Here is a 13,227-nt window from a genome sequence, read left to right as displayed (position 1 = left end):
CGGCCAGAAAGGGGGGAGGGAAGGAGGGAGGGAGAGAAAGGAGGGGAGATCTTCTGCGCATGCTCGCCGCTTGCCTTGCAGAGAGATCAGCACTGCCAGCTGTCCGGATCGGGATCGCCGGAGTCGCTCGCTTTCCTCGGCTTTCCCCCTCTCTTTTGGGGAGGGGTCCTCTGGGTTTGGGGTGAGTTGGGGAGGGGGGAGGGGGAAACGAGCCTGGAGTTGGACGGGGGGGGGGGGGCGGGCAAACAACTCTGAGAGAATAGAAGCTGGAAGGGACCTTGGAGGTCCTCTAGTCCAGCCCCCTGCTCATTCAGGAGAACCTATAGCAATTTAGATAAGTGGCTTTCTAGTCTCTTCTTAAAAACATCCAGTGATGGAGGGACAGGGGGAAATGGGGCGAGGTTGAAAATGTTGGGAAGGGAAACGGAGCAGCCTCGGTCTCCCCCCTGGAGCCTTCCTTTGGACTACAATACCCATCGTGCCCAGGCAAGGAGCTATGCCCAGGTTGAGGGGGAGCCCCTCTGACTGAGACCCTAAAATGTCCTCTGCTGGTTCAACCATAGTTTGTGGGAAAGTATTCGTAAGAATATAGAATTAATATTCTTTTATCTATCCCTCCCTCCCTCCCTCCCTCCCTCTCCTTTCTTTCTTTCTTTCCTTCTTTCTTTCTTTCTTTCTTTCTTTCTTTCTTTCTTTCCTTTCTTCCTTCCTTCCTTCCTTCCTTCCTTCCTTCCTTCCTTCCTTCCTTCCTTCCTTCCTTCCTTCCTTCCTTCCTCCTCCCTTCCTCTGTCTCTGTCTCTTCTCTTCCTGTCTCTGTCTCTGTCTCCGTCTCCGTCTCTCTCTCTCGTATATATGTATATATATTCTTATATACTCTAAGAATATAGTCCTTAGAATGTAGAACATAGAGTAGTAGGGTTGGAAGGGACCTTGGAGGTCTTCTAATCCAGCCCCCTGCTCCAGCTGGAGACCCTACATCAGTCTGCATAAAGGGCTGTCTCCTCCCACTACCTCTGGCATTCAGACAAATCCGCTGTCAACAGGCCCATGGAGCTAAACCGCAATGGCCCACTATTCAAAAGAGAGAATGAAAAAGCTAAGAAGGGAAACAAAAAAAGAGCAGACACACCTCTCCAGTAACTAACACACACAGATTAAGCGGGGATTAAACAGCAGACCACAGGCAGAAAACAAGAGCGTAACCAAGCAACTGCGAAGGGGAAAACACCCAGCATCGGCAAGTACATAAATAGGGAGCAAGCCCCACACTCCCCAGTGCTGATGATGTTACTTAGTCGGGTAATGAAATGTCCGCAAGCAACCAACCAAGTTCAGGGAGGACCCCACGGTCCTGAACGACAGATATTCTCTTGTATTGGGTATTCGCAATGTCAGGATGACCAGGCCTATGTGCCATTGCTACCCGATTCTGATTTCAAATGGGACAGAAAGGAGAGGTGATTAAAAGAGGAGATTGGAGTTGATTTGCAAGGGCTGTATTTATTTTTGAAGATCTTTATGCATATTGAAGGGAGAGCCCACTTCCTCTTTCCTGAACCCTTCTGCTGCTTTGGGACCAAGCATCCTTGGCCTTGAAAAATTCACAGAGAGAGAGAGAGAGAGCCTTGAATTACATCGTGGAAACTCTAGTACAAGGGTCTGCATCCTCAAAAGAGCCACTTGGGCCCGTTTCCCACAGAAAACAAAACCTGGGTGGGTGTGGCCAACTCAACGTCACTCACTCCCACCCAGTCACATGACACACACACACACACCAGTCATGCCTACCTAGGTTTTGTAGCTCCCTGTGTTTTCTTTTCTATGGGAAATAATTATCTCCCTCCCTCTCATCTCTCTTTCTCCCTCTCTGTCTATCTCCCTCCCTCTCATCTCTTTTTCTCTATGTACAAGGGTCTTCAAACTTGGCAAGTTTAAGACTTGTGGACTTGCAACTCCCAGAATCCCTGAGCTAACGTGACTGGAGGAGGAATTCTGGGAGTTGAAGTCCACAAGTCTTTAAAGCGGTCAAGTTTGAAGACCCCCCCTAGCTCTAGTGGCTACTTTTCACTCGGTTAAACCTAAACCAGAACATTTCACAAAATTACCACGCCCCCGAACTCTTAGGAAATAGAGAGGTTCTCATGCCTCAGCGTACTTTCGTGTAGACATATGTGGGAGGACGTGGGTGGATGATTATGGGATGATTAATTAATGAGTCACTTTCAGAAACCAGTGCAGAAAATCTAAGACAGCATTTCTTGGCTAGCTCTGATTCCTCTCCGGCATTTTCCTTCCAAACAAGACAGATGGGGACCTTCACTGGACATTACGAATTCTACGTAGGTGTGGGTTTGGCTATCACCTCCAGCCTGTTTATTGGAAGTAGTTTTATCCTCAAGAAGAAAGGACTTCTCCGACTAAACGACCGAGGGGCCATCAGAGCAGGTAAGGGTAGATCTGGAGCTGGTCATGAGAACGAGAAAAGCAGAATTTAAATATTGTTGGGAGTTGTAGTCCTCTTGGGCTAAGAGAATTGTTCTGAAGAATTGGAAAAGTGTGATCTGTGACATTAGGGGCAGGATTGAAGGTGTAATTAATCTGTTTTGAAAAAAATGGATATATCTGCTTATCAAAAAAATGATCCAGCGTGTCGTCTGAAGAAGCTGGATAGATGATAGATAGATGATAGATAGATAGATAGATAGATGATAGATAGATAGATAGATGAAAGAAAGAAAGAAAGAAAGAAAGAAAGAAAGAAAGAAGAGAAAGAAAGAAAGAAAGAAAGAAAGAAAGAGAAAGAAAGAAAGAAAGAAAGAAAAGAAAGAAAGAAAGAAAGAAAGAAAGAAAGAAAGAAAGAAAGAAAAGAAAGAAAGAAAGAAAAGAAAGAAAGAAAGAAAGAAAGAAAGAAAGAAAGGAATACTTTATTGGCCAAGTGTGATTGGACACACAAGGAATTTGTCTTGATGTAAATACTCTCAGTATACATAAAAGAAAAGATACATTCGTCAGGAGTCAAGAATCATAAGGGACAACAGTTAATAATAGTCATAGGGTATAATAAGCAATAAAATCATACTAGGAAACAGTCAATATAAATCATAAGTATACAAGTGACAAAGTTACAGTCATACAGTCACCAGTGGGAGGGGATAGGTGATAAGGAGTGATGAGAAGATTAAGAGTAATAGTAGTGCAGACTTTGTAATACTTGAACAGGGTTGAGGGAGTTATTTGTTTAGCAGAGTGATGGTGTTTGGGGAAAAACTGTCCTTGTGTCTAGTTGTTCTGGTGTGCAGGGCTCTATAGCGTCGTTTTGAGGGAACGTTCTAAAATAAAATGTTTTCAAAGGAAAAAAAAACAAGAAAAATGAGGTTGCCTTTTGGAAAAAGCACTTTTGGGACAGCATGTTCTCCTTTGGTATAGCTTTTACAATGTTACGTAATAATGGGCATTTTCTTTCATTTTAAATCAGGAAGCTTTTAAGTATTGCTTGCTGCTTGAGGGATTTGTGATACAGTTCTTTCCTCTTTTTTATCAGTTTTTCTATTGTTTTTATGTGCTTTCTTTCCCCCCTCTTTTGTGCATATCTTCAGTAAAAACTTTCTAAGATAAAAGTCGCATGCTGTTTGGTTTTGTTTTAAACCCACTGGGTTCCGCTGCCTAATCTCCTGGAACTGTTGACTCTTCTTAGCCTCGATTCTCATTTTATGTGATCCACTTTCTCAGTTTCTGATCGCTTTTCCCCCCCTGCTAGGCCTGGGAGGTCATGCATATCTGAGAGAATGGCTCTGGTGGGGAGGACTAATATCCAGTAAGTATATCTTGAGATTTCTCTCTCTTCCCTTAAATATTTTAATTTATAAGACTAGTGGCAGTATGTAGACATTCTTGAGGAAGGAGCTTCCTTTCCCATAAACTTTGTTAAGAAATCTACAAATATGTATATATATTTTCGCCGAAGCAGTTGCCATCAATTGATTGAAGCCTCTTGTATGTGTGAAGAAATAAATTTATGCCAATCTACGCCTTCCGTGGGCATAAGGTTTGTCAGTGGCTGGTTTTCCACATACATCACATGTTTAACCAATGCTCTTGCTATGTTGCTTTTAACCGTGTTATTGTAAGTTTTGTGCTGACAAATCAATACAAAATACTTGCATCTACCGCTGTTCGTTTTTTAAGTGCATTGTGTAAATCTACAAAATTACCATCCCATTTAAATATCGTATTTTAGGGGCATCATCGACCTCTTAGAAGACTCAAAAACACACAAAGGGAACTGCATGGATGTGCTTCAGGTTGTCAGTTTGGTTATTTGCTCCCTACCCCACCCAATGGATGCCGTGGTAACAACCCACATTGTGTCCTGGGGGGGAAAAAAACCTCTCTAAATATTTCCGATCACAACTAAGGAGTCAGTAAGTGACTCTCTACCTTGGGTCAAGCTCAGTACAAGCCACAACTGAATTTCATAATTTAGGAGTTTGTTTTTTGCACTTCTGATGAGTTGTTTTTGTTTTAAATTTTACAGTGGGGATTGGAGAAGCTGCGAATTTTGCGGCCTACGCTTTCGCCCCAGCCACGCTGGTTACTCCTCTAGGAGCCCTTAGTGTTTTAGTCAGGTAAGTTCATCTCATAAAGGAGAATATTTCTAGCTTGGGGTTGACAGGAGGGGTCGGTGCTCTCTGAGCTTGGTTGTTTTCTTGCAGTTTCACAACCCAACTTGGGAACATCATCAGTGCTTAGAAGGAAGAGGGATTTGAGGAAAGGAGGAGGACTGTGGGGTCCTTGGTGCCCCCTGAGCTTGGTTGTTTTTTTGCAAATGTTATATGACCCAACTAGGGAACATCCTCAGTGCTAGCGCTCAGATTCATGTTGTCGGACATATCTTAGAGATGACTGACGCCTTAACGTTCAGGGCCATCTCTGTGGTGGTGTTTTTTCTCTTCACGCAAACTAATCTTGTTCTTTCTTTCGTCCTAAAGTGCGGTTTTAGCCTCCTATTTCCTGAACGAGCAGCTGAACATCCATGGAAAGATTGGGTGCCTCCTGAGCATTTTGGGATCTACCGTCATGGTGATCCATGCTCCGCAAGAGGAAACGGTTGCCAGTCTGGACTCCATGTTAGAGAAACTGAAGGATCCAGGTACGGAAAGCCTGTTTCCTATGCAGGCAGTCCTCAAATTATGACCACAATTGAGCCCAAAATTTCTGTTGCAAAGCCAGTACCGTTGTTAAGTGAGATTTGCCCCATTTTACGACCTTCCTTGCCACTGTTCTTAAGTGAATCACTGTGTCAACTTGCAAAGCATTCCTGGTCTGCTCTCGAGTTGCCATAAGAAGGAAGAGGGGAGATCTGATGGAGCAGTTAGGTTGCTATGACCAGAAGCACATTCCATGCATACTTTTCTACAGGTTGTGTCCCAGGTTACCAGAGCTAGCCAGAGAGGCGTGCTTCGGTTGGAGAATGTGATTTATGACACACCCTGGGAGGAGGGGGGAAACAGGGTCATAGGTGGGTGGTAAATTATGTAGGACAGAGCGGGGGGGAAAAGTGCCTGGCATGTTGCTCCTAGTAAATAATTGGATTTCTTTTGAAGCTTGGCTTGAGGCTCATGAATTAATTAGGGCATCCGTCGGAACCCTGACACACTGCAGCTGTGAAGTTAGTAGCATGGTTGTTAAGTAAATCTGGCTTCCCCATTGACTTTGCTTGTCAGAAGGTCGCAAAAATGGTTCACACGACCCCTTGACACTGCAAATAAATACATTCCAGTAGCCAAAAGTCTGGATTTGGATCACGTGACCGGGGGAATGCTGCAACGGTTATAAGCATGAAGAATGGTTGTGTCATGCCCTTGTTAGAGTCGGATTCTGAGGGAGAGGAGGAACAGCCGACAGGGAGTGGAGGTGTGGCTCCGGAGGTTGTGGAGGAGGCTGGGGAAGGGCAGAGGCCGGCTGGGCAGTCAGGAAGAACCAGGCCCATCCCCTCTTCATCCTAGGGCACACAGGGAGGAACGGAGAAGGAAACAACTTGGCTTGCAAGAGAGGAAGCGGCCATGATCCCCCTCATTGGTTGCAGTTGGGGAGAATAGTATGTAAGAGAGACGGTTAAAACACAGCATTGCCAGAAGCAAAGCATGTTTTATTCTGGGCTGAAGTTACCTTGACTGGCATCCTTCCAACAGACTGTGCCTTGTTATCTCCTTGAAGTTGATAATTACTTATCCTGGTCCGTTGTGGAAATTCCTTCACTGTAGTTTGTTTTATTACACCTCTATCTGCTCATTAAGTTCGGACTGTATTGCTTTCTTTTGAAGACTATTTTTGAATACATTTTATCTCCAACGGAGAATTATTTGAACAGTGGGGCCAAGTTGGAGGCATTAAAGGACATTTATTTATGTTTTGGATTTTGTTACATTTGTGTTATACTCCGGGTCATCACAGGCCATAAGTCACTTCTCCCAGTGCTGTTCTAAACTTCCGACAACAGCAGCAGCGGAGTCCGAGACGTGAAGCGCCTTCTTATTTTCCTTCCTCTCGCAGGATTCATTGTCTTCGCCACCTGCGTGCTGGTGAGCTCGGCGCTTCTCATCTTCGTGGCCGGGCCTCGCTACGGGCAGAGGAACGTCCTGGTGTACATTCTGATCTGCTCGTCCATCGGCTCGCTCTCCGTCGCTTGCGTCAAAGGCTTGGGCATCGCCCTGAAGGAGCTGTTTGCCGGGAAGGCCGTCTGGAAAGAACCGTTGGGCTGGGCGCTTTTCCTCAGCTTGGCGGTCTGCATCGGCATCCAGATCAACTACCTGAACAAGGCCCTGGACATCTTCAACACCTCCGTGGTCACCCCTATCTACTACGTCCTCTTCACCACCGCCGTCATGACCTGCTCCGCCATTCTATTCAAAGAGTGGCAGCACCTGGTCCTCATGAACATTGTCGGCACCATCAGCGGCTTCCTTACCATCGTGCTGGGCATCTTCCTTCTCCACGCTTTCAGGGACGTCCCGTTCTCCGCCGATCTGCTGCCCGTTTTCCTGAGACCTAAGCAGAAAGATCTACCCGGGGCTTCGTGGAGGGAGGGAGACAAAAACCGGTCATGTCTTCACCAGCCTCTTCTGGATTCAGAGGACTCGGAGAAAGGAGACAAACCTGAGGAGCAAGACATTCAATGCTTATGAAAGCTAAAAGGTTGACTTAAAAATCATTTAAGCTCTTTCGGAAGTTTCTAAAACTTCCTTCTCCCCGGAGAAATTTTTTTTCCCCCACCGGCAATGCAGAACTATTTGGGAACCGTTTCTTTACAAAAATAAGTGTTTTTACTGGGAGCATGCTTGACGGTAGTCCTATTAGATTCGAGCTGATACGGCTAGTAGTGGCTCTGGGGGTTGGCTTCTTTCTTTCCAGCTTCCAGAACAGAGCACAGCAAGTTTTGTGTATGTGGATGGGACCTGGGGATATGTTGAAAGCATATATATATTAAAAAGTGGTCGGTGATGCGCTTATGGATGTATTGTTTTAAAAATACGAATACCTCCATGAGCTCAAGAATGGGCAAGTAATCTTGTCCCATCCTGGGAATGGAAGAGGCACCCCGGAGAAGAGGGATAGGAGCAAGAGACTGACATCAGGGCAGAGAGGAACATGGAAAAGGCATTTTTTCCCCCCCTTCCTTCACTTGAGTGACAGATATGAACTGGAAGAATGCAGAGGAAAAGAAAATGGAACGGATGTTGGAAGGCAGAGTAACCATAAAGGGAGTGTATAGCTCTTTAAACGAGGCACACATGGAAAAATAAGCAACAGGCCTATTGAAATGTGTTCGCAAACTTTTTTACCCTGAAGATTTTTAAAAAAAAAATTCTTACTGCTGCTTTCTGAATCCAGTAAAGTATTCTGCTGCCTTTTGAATGTAACAAAGCCTTCTAGGCTTTGCCTTAAAACTTTACGAATTATTTAAAATAAAGTATTTTCTTTATATGACTATAAGGTGTGTTGCAAATGTAAAATGTGACTTTTAAAAGCGTTATTAAAGAATATTTTTCAAATATGTTTCTTTGGCTTGTTATTTTTTTTCCTTCCAAAAAAAAACCAAAAACCAGTCCCTTATTTCATGTCCAGGAGTGGGCTTATACCGCCATCTAATTTTTGTGTTGGCAATCTGTGAATTCCTAAATCCCCTTGCTGTTTTTCATTCTAGCAGCGGCACAAAATGTAGGCTGGGTGATTGGCCATTTAAGTGTAGAAAAGTGATTGTGTAGACTGTTGTTCCTTTGAAGATTTAGGAAAACCAAGCCTTAAGACTTCAGGCTAGAAAGTGAAACTACTAGTCCAAACCAGTATAAGTCAGGATACCAGTCCTAAATTCCTGATCTGTGATAACAAAGGCTGCCTCTTAAGTTTCCAGCTCATTACCTTTTTATTCAGCTCGGTTCCATCCAATCATTTACCCAAAATAAAGTTTTCTTAGTTGTTCCTAGAAAACAGCTTTTACATGTATACTGTAATGTCAGTTTTGGGAACAACAATATGGCAGCCAGGCAAAAATGAGTTTTGTACCAATCAGCCAGAGTTAACCACATTCAAAGTGGGGATAAATCCACTCCTGTTCCCACGTACCAAGATCTCCCTTCTAAACGTTTTTGAAGGTTAGTAAATTTAGTGATTGCATTTATGAATTGTTGGAAAGTGGGACTTTTTTCCCTCCATAATTTTCTGGTTTTCACTCGGGTGGCACGATAAAACCGTGAAAAAGAGAAAAACATAATAATTAACAAGCCTGGTGGGGTAATTTGTGAAAGTGTAGAGATCACCAAAGAATAAACCTTTAGCATGTGTCGGGTTTAAGGATACCAAGACTCAGTTGCAAGATAAATGTTTCTCTTAGCCTGTATTTTTATCAGTCACTGCAGCCCAATACAGCAATCCCTCTGGAATCTGGAACAGTTAAGACATGTCTAAGCTAGTGAATTAATTTATAGCAGAAACCTGATGAAAACTTCTCATATTTACATTCATATCTCCAAAAATTCTTCGCCTCACATATCAAATGACTTTACCACTCTTGATGAAATCAGCAGGGCCAGCAAGCTCTGCAACTTTCTTGGAGCCATACATTCCCAGTCAGCAGACAAGGAGCAATTAAAACCAGTAGTTAAGACACTACATGCTCCCTGCTTTATGAATTGGCCAGCAATAGGTCAATTGCAAGATATGATTTGAATGCAAAATGAGAACACTTAACATTCTAGTTCTATAAAGGACCAGGAACTCATTCTCAGATTGATGCCGAATCCAGAATTTAAATCTAACTCGCTTTGAGAGCCACACTTTTAGGAAGGTTAGGCTGGAACATGTAGTTGCTACTAAAAAGCATTCCCTCTATGTCAAGGGTCTTCGAACTTGGCAAGGTTAAGACTTGTGCACTTCCAACTCCCAGAATTCCTGAGCTAACATGACCGGAGGAGGAATTCTGTGAGTTTTAAGCTGTCAAGTTTGAAGACCCCCTTGCTCTACATCAAAAGTTCGGCGAGCTGGAAGGAACGACCACCGACTCCAGAGTTTAAAATGCATCCAATTGATGTTTATTCCACTGATCAGGAGGCAAGGAATTTGATGTAGAAAGTCAAGATTTGATTTATTTTTTGTACTTGGCAAAAGAGACATACATGACCACATGAGCGATAACCCTTCTTAACAGCCACACGTCTGGAGGAGGGGGGGGGTGTTTCTTTCTACTGTGCTGAGGTAGGTTTTGAAAAACACCTCACGAAAGACAACAGGTTTCTACTGGCATCCTTTTGCAACCTAATCCCCGTGTCCCTCTGTCCAACCGCAAGATCCACCTGTGTTTTTACAAAGGTTTAATTTGGCTGCAAATTCAAGCCAGCGACATTTGGATTGTTTAAAAGAGCCATGCTTATGCACAGTACCGTTTTAAAAGGCACGTTTACCCACAGCTGCGTTAGTATCTCAGGCCTCTCCCCTTATCTCAAAAAAGAACATTTTTCAAGTTTCAAGGGGTGTGCTTTTCCCCCCTCTTACTTCTGAGTAAAGATAATCAAGCCACCATTCTGGCACGAAGCTCCTATTATCCAGGTGAAGAAAAAGAAAAAAAATGTTACAATCTAGGATAGCAGACGTCCGGGTTAAATAGCTGGTGTGCGATGTTGCATGGTTATTCATGTTCACCCAGCGGGGGCATTTTTTAACACCAGAACTAGACTAGGTGACCAGGGAGCTCTGAAGTCCATTGCAAACGTGGGGCCAAGCTCCCTCACAGCTTATTGTTGTTAAAAAATCCTTCCTTCGGTTCTTTCTCCTCCCCTTCCATTTCAAAACAGCGTCCTCCTTTTCAAACGGAAGAAAACAGCGCCACCAAAGGCTTTCCGCTCAGTCAGAGAGGCTTTCGGAGAACGGCGACTTAGATTTCTGCGTCTGCTCCAACCGGTTAAGAATAAACTGGCTGGTGTCAATGAAACGCTCGACACAGTTCACAAAGCAAGTCTCGGCTCGGCTGTCCAGCTTGGGGCCAGGCTTATCCATGCATTTCTCCTGTTTAGTGTCACAAAAGAGAAGTCAATCAATAGCAAGGGGGAACGCATCATTTCAGACCCGTGACTAGCAAAAATACATAAATCTATTCTTTCTTTCTTTCTTTTTCTTTTCTTTCTTTCTTTCCCTATCCATATTGCTGCCAACTGTACCCAGACTTGTTTCTACCCACAAAGAAAAACTACCCACAAGCACAATTTGTAACACTTATGTATTTAGATATAGATAGATAGATAGATAGATAGATAGATAGGTAGATGATAGAGATAGTCATAGGTGGGTATGTAGATATGGTAGGTAGATGATGATAGATGACAGATAGATGATAGGTGATCGATAAATAGATATAGATGATAGATAGATAGATAGATAGATAGATAGATAGATAGATAGATGATAGAAGATATAGATACAGTAGGTAGGTAGATGATAGATACGGTAGGTAGGTAGATACGATAGATATGATAGGTAGGTAGATGATAGATTATAGATTATAGATAGATGACAGATAGATGACAGATAGATGATTGATAGATGATAGATAGATAGATAGATAGATAGATAGATAGATAGATAGATGATAGATAGATAGATAGATAGATAGATAGATAGATAGATAGATAGATAGATAGATAGAAAGGGGGGGGAGGCAGCCAGCCACTTGCCAATCCAGCAGATGAGCAGATTGGGTGACATTGTTAGAAGAAAGTTACCCTAGTTTTGCTCAAAGAAGCAAGAGTGGGTTTCAACAGTCGGATCGGTAACACTGACGTGGTGCTCGGTATTTGTAATAGTCTGATGTGGCGGCAGAAACAGTTCCGGGGGAGACCCACTGGATCACGCAACTCATTGGATGACCCTGAACCATAAGCGGTCTTTAAACAGGGCTGTTGCGTGAATCCAATTAGGGGAAACCCCCATCTAAGCCTCTTTGAGCCTTCCAAGGAAAAGCGTGGATAGAACCATAACGCACATTAAAAGGCCAAATTGGTAAAACTGTAAGTATTAGCATGCCAGGAGCTCTCAATATAACACGTAGAAGAGTGCCACTCAGGGCAGCTTCCTGGTTCCTAGATGCCACCCAGAAGCCTGCCTGGCACAAAGCTAAGAGCTCCTCTCCCTGTAGAATCACCCTATTATTGCCAGCAGCAGCCAGAACTCCACTCCTAGGAGACTGCTCCTGACCCTGGAGGCTCTATTCCAGCCTACTCAAAGCTGGTACGCCCCACATTTTGGGGGATACTGCAGAAGCGCCGGCGAGCCTCAGGGGGTAGGGAAGGGCTGGCCCAATAATGGCTCCAACGCCCCTTTACCCCAAGGAGGACAAATCGAGAGTGTCCCTTGTGGGGGAGAACTATAGGTAGTTCTGACTAAGGAGATCCTCCGTCATCCAGGGCACCGTTGTCCCAAAGGTGTTTTTTTCCCAAGAGGCAACTGGACTCTCTTGGTTTTTCTTTGAAGACATTTTGCTTCTCATCCAAGAAGCTTCTTCAGCTCTGACTGGATGGTATTTATACTCCTTGCAGGCAGCTGGTCATTTGCACCCTTTTAGAGGGTTGTTGAGGACACAGATGAAGCTCCAAGTGGCCTCAATGCCCCTCTAAAAGGATGCAAATGACCAGCTGTCTGCAAGGAGTATAAATCCTTCCATTCCCCACCATCCAGTCAGAGCTGAAGAAGCTTCTGGGATGAGAAGCAAAATGTCTTAAAAAAAAAAAAGACAATCCAGTCTTGCCTCCTTGAGAAAAAAAAAGGGGAAAGAAGCACTTTTGGGCTACAGGTCATTCTCCACTTCCAACAGTTAGTTTAGGGAAGACGCGGAAAAGAGTGGCTCATGCCCGCTTTTCCAACCGTTTGCAGCCTCTCCACAATCACCTGATCCAAATTCAGACACCTGGCAGCTGACTCAGACTTACGACGGTTGCAACATCCCGGATCCCCTTTTGCAACCTTCTCACAAGCCAAGCCAATTGGGGGGAGGCGGGAAGGAGGGCAATATCAGATTCACTTCATAGCCACGGTACTCGTTTAACCCCCGCCGTGATTCACTTAGCGACCGTGGCAAGAAAAATGGGGCAAAACCCCCCCACAAAACCCCACTTAGCCTCAATGTCTCGCTTAGCAACGTAAGCGTGGGGCTCCAAACTCCCACCACCACCCCCGTACTAGCGGGGTCCCTTTTTCCCCTCCCTCCTCCTCCAGTGGCAGGGAGTTCCGCCGGCCCTGCCTCCCTACCCAGCACAGCTCCGTCATCTGGTGCACGAGCTGCTGGAAGCGCTGCTTCTGCGTCTCCACCTCGATGAAATGCTGCAGCTGCGGGTCGTTGACGGCGGCCCCCAAGTCCCCGCGACGGACGACGGGTCCATGCCGGGCCCGGCTGGGAAGGAGAGAGAGCGCGGGCGGCTGAATGGATGGAGCGGGCAGGACGGGCGACCTTCACGTGCCTCCCCGGGGCCGGCCCCTCCGCGCATGCGCGCCCGGCGCCCCGCTTCTTCCTCTCCTTCTTTTTCCGGCCGGCGCGCGCTTCCGTTTTCCGGCGGAGCATCCGAGAGAGAAGCGGCAAGACGGGCAGGGAAGGAGAGAAAAAAAAGGGGGGGTGTAGGAGAGGGAAGAGGAAATTAGGCGTTGGGGTGCCCTCTCTAGGGATGGAGCGGTACTCGCTCGACGAGG

General features: G+C 45.1%; 2 protein-coding genes across 3 annotated transcripts; one reads left to right on the top strand and one right to left on the bottom strand.

Moving 5' to 3' along the window:
* The first annotated feature begins 27 nt into the window (after positions 1-27).
* On the top strand, positions 28-7,992 carry LOC113416718 (magnesium transporter NIPA2-like). Of its 2 annotated transcripts, none has more exons than XM_087972379.1 (6): positions 28-181; positions 2,307-2,445; positions 3,758-3,814; positions 4,535-4,625; positions 4,989-5,149; positions 6,553-7,992. In XM_087972379.1, exons 2-6 carry the CDS (start codon positions 2,307-2,309, stop codon positions 7,182-7,184), a joined length of 1,080 nt encoding a protein of 359 aa, XP_087828505.1. In that variant the 5' UTR covers positions 28-181; the 3' UTR covers positions 7,185-7,992. The 2 variants fall into 2 exon arrangements, with proteins under 2 accessions (XP_087828505.1, XP_087828504.1); XM_087972378.1 differs by having other exon boundaries at positions 53-181; positions 2,303-2,445.
* A 1,572-nt stretch (positions 7,993-9,564) lies between these two features.
* Positions 9,565-13,044, bottom strand: TIMM8A (translocase of inner mitochondrial membrane 8A). Its single transcript, XM_026674746.2, is given in 3 exon segments — positions 9,565-10,557; positions 12,793-12,905; positions 12,908-13,044. Coding segments are annotated over 3 exon segments (396 nt in total). The 5' UTR covers positions 13,029-13,044; the 3' UTR covers positions 9,565-10,395.
* Positions 13,045-13,227: the final 183 nt, after the last annotated feature.

The sequence above is a fragment of the Notechis scutatus genome, chromosome 10, assembly GCF_049901735.1.
Source record: "Notechis scutatus isolate UNSWTSFEM ecotype Mainland chromosome 10, rNotScu1.2, whole genome shotgun sequence".
NCBI lineage: Eukaryota > Metazoa > Chordata > Lepidosauria > Squamata > Elapidae > Notechis > Notechis scutatus.
The sequence above is the reverse complement of the archived record's forward strand: the minus strand, read 5'-3'. Positions and strand labels throughout refer to the sequence as shown.